Source organism: Cydia amplana, chromosome 6, assembly GCF_948474715.1.
Source record: "Cydia amplana chromosome 6, ilCydAmpl1.1, whole genome shotgun sequence".
Lineage (NCBI taxonomy): Eukaryota > Metazoa > Arthropoda > Insecta > Lepidoptera > Tortricidae > Cydia > Cydia amplana.
Window position 1 is genome coordinate 4,800,228 of NC_086074.1, and position 15,924 is coordinate 4,816,151.

General features: G+C 38.2%; 1 protein-coding gene across 1 annotated transcript; it reads right to left on the minus strand.

Moving 5' to 3' along the window:
- Window positions 1–5,941: 5,941 nt before the first annotated feature.
- On the minus strand, window positions 5,942–15,921 carry LOC134648667 (zinc finger CCHC domain-containing protein 8 homolog). Its single transcript, XM_063503161.1, has 7 exons — window positions 15,096–15,921; window positions 14,650–14,819; window positions 13,952–14,150; window positions 13,334–13,465; window positions 12,012–12,189; window positions 10,439–10,722; window positions 5,942–6,540 (listed from the first exon to the last, which is right to left on the minus strand). Exons 1-7 carry the CDS (start codon window positions 15,801–15,803, stop codon window positions 5,992–5,994), a joined length of 2,220 nt encoding a protein of 739 aa, XP_063359231.1. The 5' UTR covers window positions 15,804–15,921; the 3' UTR covers window positions 5,942–5,991.
- Window positions 15,922–15,924: the final 3 nt, after the last annotated feature.

Here is a 15,924-nt window from a genome sequence, read left to right on the forward strand (position 1 = left end):
GCAAGCGGTGTGCAGTCTCTCATAACGATCTGTATAATACAACTCGCACGTTCGTTTACGCACACGTATCCGGTGTGCACTGCACAGACCTTTATTCAGAAATGTCTATTAAAGATACAAAGATTCATTGACTGTATTGGATGTATAAAGTGTAGGACATAACATATTTGTGCTTCGAATTTAACAGCGAATGTAGATGGCGTTGTATGACTCCGTTCATTATACTGTAACTCTGACTGTCAAAAAACCATGGCGCCATGTCATTCCACTGTCAAACTGGGGGCACGATTTTTTTTCTCACACATCTCACACGTCTTACATATTCATAATCCATGAACCTTTGATAAGCCCCCTCCAGACTATATGTGCGAACGCGTGTGGAGGGGCCACAGTTTGACAGTGGAATGAGATGGCGCCATGGTTTTTTGACAGTCAGAGTTACAGTATAATGAACGGAGTCATACAACGCCATCTACATTCGCTGTTAAATTCGAAGCACAAATATGTTACGAGGGGTGTTCAAAATATTCTCGGTATGAGAATGAAAACAAACAAGTACGAAAAGTTTGATATTTTTATTTTTCAATATACTCCCCCCCTATGTTCATACACTTAAAAGATCGATCAATTATTTTTTTTAATCCTGCATAAAAATATTTTTTATCTTTGGTGTAAAAATGCTCCTCCACTGCCGCCTTCAATGCTTCATCATCGGAAAATTTATTTCCACGCAGATCCTTTTTAAGATTGGGGAACAAAAAGAAATCGCTGGGGGCTAAGTCCGGACTATACGGTGGGTGAGTAACAGTTTCAAACCCACATTCAACAATAGCTGCCTTGGCAATATGAGCAGTATGGACGGGGGCGTTGTCATGCAGAAGCATAACACCTTTGGTTAACTTTCCTCGCCTCTTTTCTTTGATTGCATCCTTTAATTGACGTAGAATGTTAGCGTAGTACTGTCCTGTGATATTTACACCTTTTTCTTTATAATCGATCAGTAATACTCCTTCACAATCCCAAAATATCGTGGCCATGACCTTGCCAGCTGAAGGGATGACCTTGAACTTCTTGGGATGAGCTGAACCCTTAATGTGCCACTGCATGGACTCTTGTTTACTCTCTGGGTCATAATGATGAACCCAGGTTTCATCTCCAGTAACTATTCTTTGCAGCACCTCATCAGGATTTTCACCGCACAGGTCAATAAAATCGGAACAACAAGCTACACGCATGTCTTTTTGAAGCCGAGTCAGCATTCGCGGAACCCATCTTGCACTTACTTTTGACATATTAAGATGGTCATGGATAATATCATGTACGGTACCAATAGAGAGATTGGTTACTTGTGCTATAGATTTTACCTTCACTCGACCATCTTCCAATATAAGTTTTTCCACTTTATCAATATTTTCTTGTGAAGTAGCTACTACAGGCCGGCCAGGTCTAGACCTGGCCGACCCTAGGGTCGTCTTCAACACTCTCCCTTCCACGTTTAAACTCGCTTGACCACTTTTGAATGGTAGATAAAGAAGGAGCAGACTCACGGTAAACACAATCCATTTCCTCTTTTATGGTTTTTTGATTTTTACCCTGTTTTGTCAAGAATTTTATCACGCATCGATGTTCTAATTTAGTTAACATTGACAATTCCCACATGATGTTCATGTTTGTTCAGCAATTGCAGAAAAACAAAAGAACATCTCTGTTCGAATTATACTTTTTTTTAATGTCAATGAATAAACCTTAGCGGCCAGTAACGAAAGAAATTTTAGAAGAGGTTGTAAGATATCAATACCGAGAATATTTTGAACGCCCCTCGTATGTCCTACACTTTATACATCCAATACAGTCAATGAAGCTATAGACACCGCGGACGGATAACTTTCAATACCTATTCCAAATCGATGCTCTGATATCCAATAAGAAAGATCATAAGTATGAGTACGTGACTAGTGAATATCATGAAACTATAACATCAGTTAAAAAAAAATACTTGCCTTATTACCTACTCAATCCACTTCAATAAGGTAATTAATATCCTTAAGTAGTACTTAGGTAAAGTAAAACCTAAAAAGTATGCTATAATTTGACACGTAAAATATTGCTTTCACTTAAAAACATCGTCATCATATGTATGCTCTTCATAATTAATTCAAAACTTTTTATTTGGTATTAAAAAAGAAACAGAATAAAATATACTTTTCACGGAAAGCTATACATATAGGTATTTACAGAACATAATGATAATATGTTGAATGCAGCAAGAAAGAATACATATGTACCTACCCGGCCATAATAGCTTAAAAACAATACATATCAATATCGAGAAAATTACAATAGGGATGTTGACATTTTTTTGGAACTGGTTTTATTTTGTAGATAGACACGTAATAATTACAGAAAAAAATATTAAAAAAATATATTCATTAATTTTGAATAAAAAAACATGTATAATAAGTTTCGTGTTTAAATTTCGCGCCTAAACGCTCCAAACTGTCACGTGACCTTGATGACGTAACGGCGTTTTAAACAAACTGCTGTCAGACATTTTTTAAATTCTTTATATGGCAACTGACAATTTTTTTTAAAGCCTTAACACACTACCGCATCGGACAGCGACCTTCTTTCTCGCACTAACTTATAGCTGCGTCCTTAACGCACCACCTTACACACTATCGATTCGTGCGCCGCACCGCACCAAGATCGCGTTTCGGTACGATAATCTGTAGACACTTAGGCAGGTTTTATACTTTTCTTTGGTGATTCCACTGTGATTACGTCACGCGCTCCGATTGGCGTTTGCAGTCACGTGATACTGGGCATTATTTTAAATACTTTTGATTATTTTTAATTAATTTATTACGCATATTTACACTTGCAAAATATGATTTTCCGCGTTCTAATATTCCCTGCTATGGTAAAAACATAACATGTTATATATTCGCGATTCATGTCAACATCCCTATTGTCTGTGATTTCTTTAACCACAGACTACATGTCTTTAACACATGTACCTAAAAACAATAAACATAGACTTCAGAGTTGGAAGCTCCAAATGGCTTTTATGAACTAATGCTATTGAGTATAAAAATACCTCGTATTCTTATTCATAGTCCTAATTGTACAGTCAACAAATTTAGACAAGTTACCTCAAGGTATGACCCGAGGATCAGTTAAAGTAACAGACGAATTCGAAATCATATGTATACTTTTTTCATTCTATCCATTATAAAAACGCGCATGTAACACCTCTGGAGTTGCAGGCGTCCATAGGCTACGGTGACTGCTTACCATTAGGCGGGCCGTATGCCTTTTTACGGTATACAACGCGATGTGCATAGAGAGAGAAATAAATTGATCTGAAATTTATGGATCTTAGACACCCTAGTGATCTTAGTTGGAAATCGTAAATTTATTGTCATGAAAAGTATTCCAGGATGACAGATACTTTTGGCGCGTTGCTTCATCCGCTATTATTGTCGCTGACTGTACCTAATTGCGAACTATTTACAGGTGTTAGGTGTATTTTGTTGACTGCATTTTGAATGCAAAAAATCTGCTTTTGGTAATGTAATAACCTATCATGTACTATTTTATGAACACAATTCGTCCTAACCTCTGATTACTATCTAATATTATATAAACACTGGATAGTATCGCCCATTACATCCTTTAATTATATTAGTTTAGAAAACACTTATAGCATTAGGTTCATATCCAGTAAACAGTAAAAGCAAGACTGAACTTTCGGGAATTCTTGTATACAAAACCAGTACTGGGAGCACACCTTAAGTAAAAGTACTACTTCGATGACTTTCTTATTCACACTGCAGTCTTCACAATTTGGTTATTTATGTAAAAAACCAGCCAAGTGCGAGTCGGACTCGCGCACGGAGGGTTCCGCACCATCAACAAAAAATAGAGCAAAACAAGCAAAAAAACGGTCACCCATCCAAGTACTGACCCCGCCCGACGTTGCTTAACTTCGGTCAAAAATCACGTTTGTTGTATGGGAGCCCCACTTAAATCTTTATTTTATTCTGTTTTTAGTATTTGTTGTTATAGCGGCAACAGAAATACATCATCTGTGAAAATTTCAACTGTCTAGCTATCACGGTTCGTGAGATACAGCCTGGTGACAGACGGACGGACGGACAGCGGAGTCTTAGTAATAGGGTCCCGTTTTTACCCTTTGGGTACGGAACCCTAATAAAAACTGACTATAGTATTTAGACCGCGGGCCAGGCGTAAATTTCGTCGGTCATCGCATCCCGGGCGATAATTCGTAAATCGGTTAATGGCTATGTGTAATGAACCCTCGTGGAAATCAGCTGCCGCTCCGTTGATGGGTTGAGAAACGTCAGCATACCCAAATACGTAAAAAAATGTCATTGCATCCCAATTGAAACTTTGTAAGATTATAGTTTATATGCTACTAGCGATCCGCCCCGGCTTCGCACGGGTTAACAAATTATACACTAAACCTTCCTCAAGAATCACTCTGAAAGCCGTATGAAAATACGTTCATTCGTTTTTGAGTTTATGGCGAACATACAAACAGACAGACGCGGCGGGGGACTTTGTTTTATATGGTGTATTGATATGCTATTGCGAATAAATAATATCGTCAGCCGGCTATATGCCAGTGGAAAGACCAAAATGCTATTGGTCATAGAAATTTGTTCCTGGCTCGCTGTCACCAACTACAATACAAATAGACAAAAACCGGCCAAGTGCGAGTCGGACTCGCGCACGGAGGGTTCCGCACCATCAACAAAAAATAGAGCAAAACAAGCAAAAAAACGGTCACCCATCCAAGTACTGACCCCGCCCGACGTTGCTTAACTTCGGTCAAAAATCACGTTTGTTGTATGGGAGCCCCACTTAAATCTTTATTTTATTCTGTTTTTAGTATTTGTTGTTATAGCGGCAACAGAAATACATCATCTGTGAAAATTTCAACTGTCTAGCTATCACGGTTCGTGAGATACAGCCTGGTGACAGACGGACGGACGGACAGCGGAGTCTTAGTAATAGGGTCCCGTTTTTACCCTTTGGGTACGGAACCCTAATAAAAACTGACTATAGTATTTAGACCGCGGGCCAGGCGTAAATTTCGTCGGTCATCGCATCCCGGGCGATAATTCGTAAATCGGTTAATGGCTATGTGTAATGAACCCTCGTGGAAATCAGCTGCCGCTCCGTTGATGGGTTGAGAAACGTCAGCATACCCAAATACGTAAAAAAATGTCATCGCATCCCAATTGAAACTTTGTAAGATTACTTATAGTTTACTAGCGACCGACCGGCTTCGCAGGGTTTAACAAATTATACACTAAACCTTTCGCAAGAATCACTCTGAAAGCCGTATGAAAATACGTTCATTCGTTTTTGAGTTTATGGCGAACATACAAACAGACAGACGCGGCGGGGGACTTTGTTTTATAAGGTGTATTGATATGCTATTGCGAATAAATAATATCGTCAGCCGGCTATATGCCAGTGGAAAGACCAAAATGCTATTGGTCATAGAAATTTGTTCCTGGCTCGCTGTCACCAACTACAATACAAATAGACAAAAACCGGCCAAGTGCGAGTCGGACTCGCGCACGGAGGGTTCCGCACCATCAACAAAAAATAGAGCAAAACAAGCAAAAAAACGGTCACCCATCCAAGTACTGACCCCGCCCGACGTTGCTTAACTTCGGTCAAAAATCACGTTTGTTGTATGGGAGCCCCACTTAAATCTTTATTTTATTCTGTTTTTAGTATTTGTTGTTATAGCGGCAACAGAAATACATCATCTGTGAAAATTTCAACTGTCTAGCTATCACGGTTCGTGAGATACAGCCTGGTGACAGACGGACGGACGGACAGCGGAGTCTTAGTAATAGGGTCCCGTTTTTACCCTTTGGGTACGGAACCCTAAAAAACAAACAGGAGAATAATAGCGACCTATCCAGTATTACAATAAAGTCAGTGATCACTTCACGAGTCGTGTATCCTGTCCACTTCACTCTTCACCTTTTTCAACAGATTACATATTTTCTTATACTTCCCCGTCGAGTTGGGGAGATTCTCAAAATTTATAACGTCACAAATGTCTTTAGCAAAGTTCGAGTCACTTGGTAATTTGACATACGGGGAAGCAATGTTTAAGACCGGTGTTCCGTAGGCGGTTGTTTTGACGCCTTTGTTGTCTGATGTGGGTGTTCTGGCTTCGGCTGATAATGGATCTCTACTTGGACTTTCTATACTTGAAGGTGATGCATTAGTATCAATTTCCAATCTTAAAGGTACTGCATTAGGCACTTGATCCTTATCACCTGTTTCTGTAGACTCTTTACTGTCAATTTCGGTTTCAATTTCACTGATTGTGTCTTCGTTTGGATTTTTGCTTGGTTCTGTGTCTATGGCGATGATAGGGGATACGGGTAGAGTGACGTCTGTTTCCAAAGCGGTGAGCAAGAGTCGTTTCTTTTCTTCTAAGTCATCTAGGCTGGGACTAATTTGACCGCTGCTTAGTTCAGTTTTGTCCTGTAAAAAATTGACAAGTTATTAGAAATAAAAATAAATAGGTGTTTAAGCAACAGATTGCGTCAGCGCATCGCGCTGATCCACGCAGATCAATCTAGGGCATAAACCAGCAGAAACATATTCATTGTTTCTTTCTCATTTGTTAGGAAAGAGGCCTACTATAGCAGTCACCCTACGTCTTAAATCACAAAAAAAATAAGTAAAACAATCATTAAAAAAGGAAGTAAAACAATCTCATCATTTATAATAGGGATGTTTCCTGTACCTACTTAAAATAAACTATTTCAAACCGTGCACGAAATAAAGCACCAGATAATTATTAGAAAAACATAGACAGCAGCTATTTTTAAACACAATTTGTATTTAATAAATCGGATTGAAATATAAAAAGTATGTGAGTTTACCGTGACGTCACTACTGATTCATACTGGCCATATTGTCTATGGTGTTATTTTTAGATTATAATTGTCTATGTTTAAGGTTTGCAAATGGAGGACTGGTAAAAATGGCTTCCACGAATAAAGCATCGTTTTCTTCATCCAAGTCTTTCTTTTAATAAATAAACAGAGATGTGACTTATTTGAAATACTTGTATTTAAAATGCAAATACAAAATGCAAAATACCTATTTTGTATTTTGTATTTAAATACCTTTTGAAGAAAACTATTTTGTATTTTATTTGAAATAGTTTTTGTGACCTATTTTCTATTTTCAAAATACAAAATACTTTATAGTAGGTAATGTAGGTAGGAGTTACAACCTCTTCTGATCTTACAATCCTGGCAACTCTCTCATTCTTTTAACATGGAACTGTTGAATCTGTTTAGTAACGTCGCACATGATCACAAGTGTAGCGAGTGGTTAAAAAAGGGGAATCTTGAGTGTTACGAGGGTTTCAAGGTACGAGAGGAGAACAAACTTTTCTGCCCTGATGAAACACAAACGAGACGCTTTTATCACACTAACGAGAGGCATTATACTAGCTGTAAAACATAACAAATCTAAATTAATGCTTTTAAAAATTGTCCGTTATAAACCATCATCCATCGGATCCATCCTTCCGGTAAATATGAGCAAACAACTAGAAATTTGCACTTTAGATAGAGGACTGATTGACACACTGTTTTCAAAGAATAAAGAGAGTCTTTTCAATTCGGATATTCTGAGTAATACTTTTTAATTCAGACTAGGTATTCACTATTCAGAGTACCTTTTATCGCAAAGTATTTGTATTTTTAAAAAGTATTTTGAAAATACCTATTTCGTATTTTGTATTTTAAATACAAATTCAAAAACTATTTTGTATTTTGTATTTGAAATAGTATATCAAGGAAGTATTTGTATTTTGTATTTAAATACTTTTTATAAAGTATTTTTCACATCTCTGTAAATAAAACATGGTGTCAGATAGTGAGAAGTCTGATAATGAAGAAGATGAACGCCAAGCCAAAGATATTTCAATAATTGGGTCGATAAAACCATTGAAAATCGACAGTCAAGTCCCGGAAAGATGGAAAATCTGGAAGCAAAAATTTGAAATTTACACGGAAGCAAACAACTTGGACGACTTCCCAGAAACTAGAAAGGTAGCTATATTGCTTAACTTACTCGGAGATCAAGGCCTGACTATATTTAATTCTTTTTCTATTGATCGAAAGACAGCCACTCTCAAAGAGGTAATAGAGAAATTCGATGCTAAATTTAATCCACTTAAGAACCTAACCGTTGAAAGGTACAACTTCTTTTCTCGACAACAACATTCCGATGAGGAATTTGAAGAGTATGTTACTGTGATAACAAACTTAAGTAACTCTTGTGAGTTTGGCACATTAAAAGAAAGCCTAATAAAAGACAAATTTGTTATTGGCATCTCTGACAAAAAAGTGAAACAAAGACTACTACAAGAAGACAATTGAAAAATGTCTAAAAATAGCTAAAAGCATGAAACTATCACAGGAAAGATCATCCAAAATAAACAACAATAATGACAATCAAACAGTCGATGCAATTTCCAAATCATACCGTCACCGTCAGCAACATCGTCGTAACAGCTCAACAGGAAGAAGCATGTCTCAGTATCAAAAAACGTCAACGTCAATATGAGGCGTTTTATTTATTATTAAAAAGGGGCATGATTCATACTGGCCATATTGTCTATGGTGTTATTTTTAGATTATAATTGTCTATGTTTAAGGTTTGCAAATGGAGGACTGGTAAAAATGGCTTCCACGAATAAAGCATCGTTTTCTTCATCCAAGTCTTTCTTTTAATAAATAAAACAACTACATTAGTTTTCATATAAATTCCATATTAGCAAATCGTTTTGACAGTTCTAAAAAAGAAGCTGATTTGACTAGTAGGAATCAGGGATGTTGCGGATGCAGTTTTTTTGACATCCGCGGATGCGGATGCGAATTTTTAAAGGCTCACATCCGCGGATGCGGATGTCAAGATTAGGTACTTAGAAAACGTCAAATATTACATTTTTAGTATTTTTTTATTAAAAAAACCAAACGTTTAGTATTTGAGCAAGAATACAGGTGCGTTATATTTAATAAACAGTAACTTCGCCGACTTTTCTGGATCTAGACGATTTCGTTATAGGTAATGACGAAATTACCTAGCACTTACGCCGCCGCTAAGACGTTCCTGTACCGACTTGTTCAACATCCGCATCCGCATAAGCTCCGCATCGATTTTATGCGGATGCGGATGTTGAAAATAATGCGGATGTTCCGCGGTTGCGGATGCGGATGCGGATGTTCGCAACATCCCTGGTAGGAATGTAGCCTATTACGCAGCTTGCGAGACATTGCGCGGGCGCAAGACGGCCGGCTGAGAACCGGTACGGCCGTGACATATGCAGTCGCTGTGCGCCAAACTATCTACTAATATAGGTAAGTTGTTTTGCTAGCAGTTTAGGTACAGTCAGCAGCAGAAGTTGCTAAGCGGGCGAGGTGTTCAAAATTACCTTGACGCGCTCTTATTCTCCTAACAACAAAGTCGCGTCAAGATAATTTTGAACACCTCGCCCGCTTAGCAACTTTTGCTGCTGACTGTTCAATACTTGTGTAATTCTTGAATGATCAACTTTTTGGAGATAAAATAATTGTAACCTGGTAGGGTCAAACATTAAAAAAAAATCCTATTTTTAATTTGAACCGTGTTGTATAGTAAATTGGGATGAATTTAGTTTGTTTGAAACAATGATATTATATAACCATAGATAGGTTATACTCATACTTGAGGAACACAAAAAATATTTCCATATTTATTTCTGTGCCTACGAAGAAATCTGTTATTTTTGATTAATTTTCTCATTCCATCTATCTTTGTCACACTCGTTGTTAAACATAAGCTCGTCTCTGTCTCTTTCGGTGTGCGGGAGCTCGTAAGCACGTGCACATTTCTCGCTTGTCCAGCCGCGACTAAAGGCAACTTGTCCAATTTGTCACTTCAATTTTGGAACGCCTATAACCTATCTTGAGTTATAAATCATTGGTTTGAAAAAGCTATGAAACAAACAAAAGAAATGCTGCTTTTATTGGTTTATGAAAGATTCTAAGTAGGTCGAAATCACAGACAAAACATCCTCTAGACTGAGCATAGTAGCGCTACCCCCTCTGCCACAGATATACGGTAATTTTACTCCATTTTCGAGTCAAAGTGTCTTTGTGTGACGTCCGTGTCTTTGAACGGACCAATCACGGCACGGGACTCGCTCACCTCGTCCCCCGCACCCCAGTATTTTTGGCATCATCGGTTTCATGAAATAATTGCTCTAAACTCCGTCTAGAGGATTCCTAGTCTATGGCCGAAATGGACTGTACATTGTAATGCATATTGGGCTTTACGAGGATAATAGTCTTACACTAAATTAAATACTCAGTATACTCACCAAATCATCTTCAATAGTGATATGCGACGCATCCATCGGCATCGGTATATCCTTCACCTCGGTCACCGTCACTATTTCTATATCGTCCGTCTCGTTCAACTTGTCGGTCTCTTTCTCAGGCTGCTCCGGGGACTTGGGCGGGGTGGGGGGTGGGGAGGATTTAGGGGGAGATTTGGGGAGTGGGGGAGGTGAGTCTGGCGGTGGGGGTGGACATTCAGGGGGTGGTGGAGGTGGGGGCGGCGCGTCGTCTGGCAGCGGTGGTACTGATGGGAACTCGGCGACTTCTGTGATAGCAAAAAAAGTTCACGTTAAAATTAGGTAGGTACGTTGTTTTATTAGGAGCCACTTATGCGACCCTTGAGAACCCCTAAATACCCTACCCTTTACACCCTAAATAAATATATCCATATAAATATACTAAGGATTGTAGCGAAAAAATACTGTAAATTTCAAACGGCAAACTTTATTTCGAAGCAAGATGACGACAGCTTTCTTACAGCGGTAAAAAGTCTAATTATTATATTACATATATACAGGGTGCTTCCTGTAACAAGAGCAATAAATTAAACTAAAGGCTGTACTCCTTAAACTGACCAACATTTGTTCAGCAACTTTTAAAAATTATGAATTCTTTACACTTCCTCTTTTTCATACAAAATAAATATTGCCTTCAATGTACGCTGACATCAGTGTGTTTGACGTTGCTTGTCACGCTTTAAACATAACAAAATTTGCAATACATTGCGTCTTAGAATAAACTTTAAAGTGTAATAAAAATCAAAAGAAGAGTTATTTTCAAAAGTTGCTGAACAAATGTTGGTCAATTTGAGGAGTACAGCCTACAGTTTAATTTATTGCTCCTGTTACAGGAAGCAACCTGTATATTCCAATATAAATAATTCTGGTTTTATACCATACAGTTACACCGGTGAATAAAAGATATCACTGAAACTTAGTATTTTCCTAATGGCAAGAAAGTTTTCAACATCGTCCATGCTTGCTTTCGAAATACTTCTTTTTTAGAAATACCTCGAAGTTTCGTATAAATAACTAATTTAGTATGTTGTCTCTTGAACAGAACTTTATTCGTTTTTAGGGTTCCGTACCCAAAGGGTAAAAACGGGACCCTATTACTAAGACTCCGCTTTCCGTCCGTCCGTCCGTCCGTCTGTCACCAGGCTGTATCTCACGAACCGTTGAAATTTTCACAGATGATGTATTTCTGTTGCCGCTATAACAACAAATACTAATAACAGAATAAAATAAAGATTTAAGTGGGGCTCCCATTCTTGTTAGGGGCTATATAAGGCTCCAAAGCCTATGTATCACTGCGACCATCGCTGATCTATTGTGATCGGGGGGCTCCCATACAACAAACGTGATTTTTTACCGAAGTTAAGCAACGTCGGGCGGGGTCAGTACTAGGATGGGTGACCGTTTTTTTGCTTGTTTTGCTCTATTTTTTGTTGATGGTGCGGAACCCTTCGTGCGCGAGTCCGACTCGCACTTGGCCGGGTTTTTTTTTCGGTACACCCCTTATACCAGAAATCTTATAAATAATATCTATACTTACCATCGCCACTATCTAACTCCATCTCAGCCTGCCCGTCGGCCTTAGCCTTATCAGCCGAAGGAAAGAATGTCAGTTTTTTCCTCTTGTAAGCTTTCATGGCATTCGGTGCTAACATCTGAAGCATGGCTATCTTGCTGTCCTGCTCCGATATAGGCGGCAAGCCGTATAGATGGGCTTCCTGAAATGAAATAGCATTATGTGACTTATGTGTTAGTAGATAGAAGTGTAAGTAATAAATCTAGTAGTTGGGATTTTAGGAGCTTAGTAAATAAACTTACCCCCTTATTCATGCAACTTTACGGGCCTGATTTAGTTAAATTATGTTTTATCCCTTTCTTACAAATACATAAGACAAAATGACAGATAAGGACAAACGATTATTAGCTAATTGAGGTTTGTAGCGTGTTTATGAATAAGGGGTTAGAATACAAGTTTTATGGGTTGTTCTGAGCTGATATAGCCAACACGGTATCTCAAGTCGCCAGGTTTACATAGGGTCATAATAAAACAAATATTTGTATGCCAAGTGGTATCTTCAGCGACATATATGGGAGATCAGTGATGTCAGTACACCCTCCACTATATTTTTCATGACACTTTCTTACCTTGACTTACTGTCAACAGAGAGTTACTGTCATGGTAAATTATAGACGGTCAACCAAATCTTGTCAGTAGAAAAAGGCGGCAAATTTGAAAAATGTACGCGCGAAAGGATATCGTCCTATAGAAAATTTGAATTTCGCGCCTTTTTTTACTGACAAGATTTGGTTGACCAAGTATATGTAGCCACCACAGTAAAAATCGTCCGAAAAGATTGCACCATACCTTTGGCCTATGCGCGGTTAGCGTCGGTATAGCGTTAATTTCACTATTTACAAATTAACACATATCAGTGAAAGAATAAGGATCAAAGTCAAATGGCGTTTTAACAGTTTTAATCTTCTGTCAAAAGATGGCGGTAAATTTACTGTGACTACATAATTTACCATGACATTAACTCTCTATAAAATCTATTCTCTTTGCCTTGACCATATTGCATGAGGGTGAATCAACTTTTTCTTGTCGCTTGTTACCATGGTTACGTTCTCCTGGGTCACTCTTTAAAACCTGATTTTTAGGCATTTAAATTCACCAAACAACATTTTTTGTGATACTTATGAACCCTTTCCATTGAGGGTCGTCTACCAAGCGTGTCAGAGGAAGGTGGTGTACAATGTCTTCTAACAAACTATGCTACTATTGTCTCTTGGCTGACCGGACAGAATAACAACAAGAAATAGTTGATCCACCCATGAATTTTAAATACTGGTATATTGGCCAACCTCTCTATAACGCGAACTCGCTGGAACATTGAAGCCAGGAAAGTCGAGTATCTTCTTGATGTCGAACTTGTCCTTGGAGCCCGGCTCGCACACCTCGCCCTCTTCCTCTTCAGGGTCCCTTATTGCGCTTCCCTGAAAATTGAGTGAACATAAGTTACATAAGCGATTATAATTATAAAACCAAAGGGCTTGGTAAGTAGTAGATGACTGTGTCAAGAAAAGCAAGGTGGCCAAAGTTTTAAAATTTTATTTTTTTGTCAATAAGTATTTCCTCGAAAGTTCTCATCATCAATAATGAAAACCATAAACGGAATTCTGATTTCCATAAAAAATTTGAAACAGTTCGTCGTATGAATGTTTAAGTCGATTTTAGTACTTAAGCTTTACGTACTTACGCAAAACGCAACGTGTGTTGTTGCAGCATACAAATAAACGATTTATCTATCAGAACAGTATAGTTGCGTTCTGACGATATGCAGTGCTTCCGTTTTCTTGTATTATATAATAATGTTACCTCCTTGGGGTCATAAATTTCCGTAGACTCGAGCGCCGCCTGTATCGTTGTGTCATGTAAAATCAATAAAATACGATTATAGGAGACATGTGTTGATAAATTACCGTGGAGTCAAACATGGTAATCCCAGAGTGTGATATCCGCGCCTCCTCAAGCCAGCCAGGCGGGTATCCGAGCAATCTCATCCGGTATATGTAGAGTGGGATCTCGCTCCGCTTCAAGCCAAGTGCATGTCGCAGATTGCCAGAGATGCGGCCGGGGATCAGGTGTCCGTACTTCTGTTCGTCTTCTACGTGGTATCGGCTGAAATGTTTGTAATTTTTTAAGGAAAGGATTCTTCTACTAGCTTTGACTTGCAGGTCTTTACAAATTTGTTATAACCTTTAATTATAAGGAAAATTTGTTTTAAATCATTATATGTAAATGCACGGGCAGCTTAAAAGCTGATACGTGCACATCAATGTCCACTTGTGTTTTGTAGTCTACGAAAGTATTCATCTAGTTTGTTTTTAAAAGAGAGTATTTCATCTCTTATTATTAGTAGACATCTCAATTAGGCCTAAAATCTCATTTAGAAGTTCAAATTAAATGTTTATTGCACATAGAGTACAAGTGACTCAAAGCATTGTTGGCGTAAACCCCCAGAACAAGAGTCTTCATCAATTCTTGAGATTTTATTCCTGAAAAGCAGACCCTGGGCCAGAGAAAAAAGAGAAGTGGAAGATGTTCATCTACTTGATATTTGCCATATGGCTCCAAATAAAACTAACTTAACTTTAACCGTTCTATGTAAGTTACTTACCCAACTTTAACCATATTTTTTCTCTTCTCTGCGATCCTAGCATTGTCTCTCGGTACTGTGCAGTCTCGTAATGGATGCGCGCCATCACAGTTAAAGCAAGTTGGGCCTCGACGCAGCACAGGTGGGGGCGTGGGCTCTTTTGCTGGTACGTTGCACATTACAGTATCTGCCTGAAATGCGACGCAGGGGTTTGTAACATAAAATATTGCATGAAAGAAAAACAATTTTAAATTAATAGAACCAAATCTAGGTTGTGTCATAAAGGTTGAAAAACTGTATTAGAGAATTAACCAGTATCTAAGGCTTTATGTCTTAAGTGTGGTTTAATTCATTCAAGAGCTGCATGTGGCAGAATAATATTGATTTCAGATTGCCTATTTACTATCTTTATTTTTACACCTACTGAATTAAAATTAACTAAAAAATATAAAAGTTTAATATTTCACCTGTTTGTATCTTGGTATTTGACCAGGTTCCTGAGTAGATGGGTCAGTATCGACAAAGAAAAAGTTGTCTTGTTCCTCTGTCTCCTCTTGCGACTCTATTTGAGGCATACTGTCAGCATCCTGTAAGTCTTCAGGCCAAATATCAAGTTCTAAGTCAGTTTCTGTTTCCGAGCCCTCCAAAGATTCAGTGTCATGCAGTTTAATAAGTTTCAACATAAAGGCTTTCACTTCCTCCTTATAAGCTTTAGCTATCTTTTTATCTTTAAAGCGCACTGTGAACAAAGGCGTCCGATTCTCACAACCCGCTACACCCAGGTCTGTATTAGATGCTGGAGAATCAACAACTATATCTTCATTAAATATTGATGACCCAGAAGTGTTGCTCTTCTGTTTCTGAGTGATATCGTCCTCCTCGACCACCAGTTGCTCGTCGTCGTCTTCAAGTTGAATAACATTTGGACTTTTCCCTCCATTCTGTGCTTTAGTAGGCGACGATTCAATCTCAATAGTTTCGATAGAGCAGTCGATATCTATACATTCTACAGGAGTTTCTTCAATAGTAACGTCGTCGCTTGAGGTTTGTGAGCCGATTTTAGGCTCCAGGCGGTTAATTTTAGGATGTTTACCTTCATCTTCGCTACTTAATTCGATGTCATCATTATCCAATTCATAAATGATATCGTTAACTCCAGCCTTCCTTTTGGACATTGTCGTGAAGATAGGTCATCAAACCGTCGATACAAACGAATTTTAAACAAATCAAATAAGAAAATATACAAGAAATTCCATAAAAATACAACGAAGCGCGTAGGAAATTTGACAGATAAGA

Coding starts and splice junctions, on each gene's coding strand:
- LOC134648667 (XM_063503161.1), bottom strand. CDS start 15,803: ATGTCCAAAAGGAAGGCTGGAGTTAACGATATCATTTATGAATTGGAT. Junction 14,151..14,649: donor AAAAATATGGTTAAAGTTGG/GTAAGTAACTTA, acceptor CAAACATTTCAG/CCGATACCACGTAGAAGACG. Junction 10,723..12,011: donor GGAGTTAGATAGTGGCGATG/GTAAGTATAGAT, acceptor TTGCTATCACAG/AAGTCGCCGAGTTCCCATCA.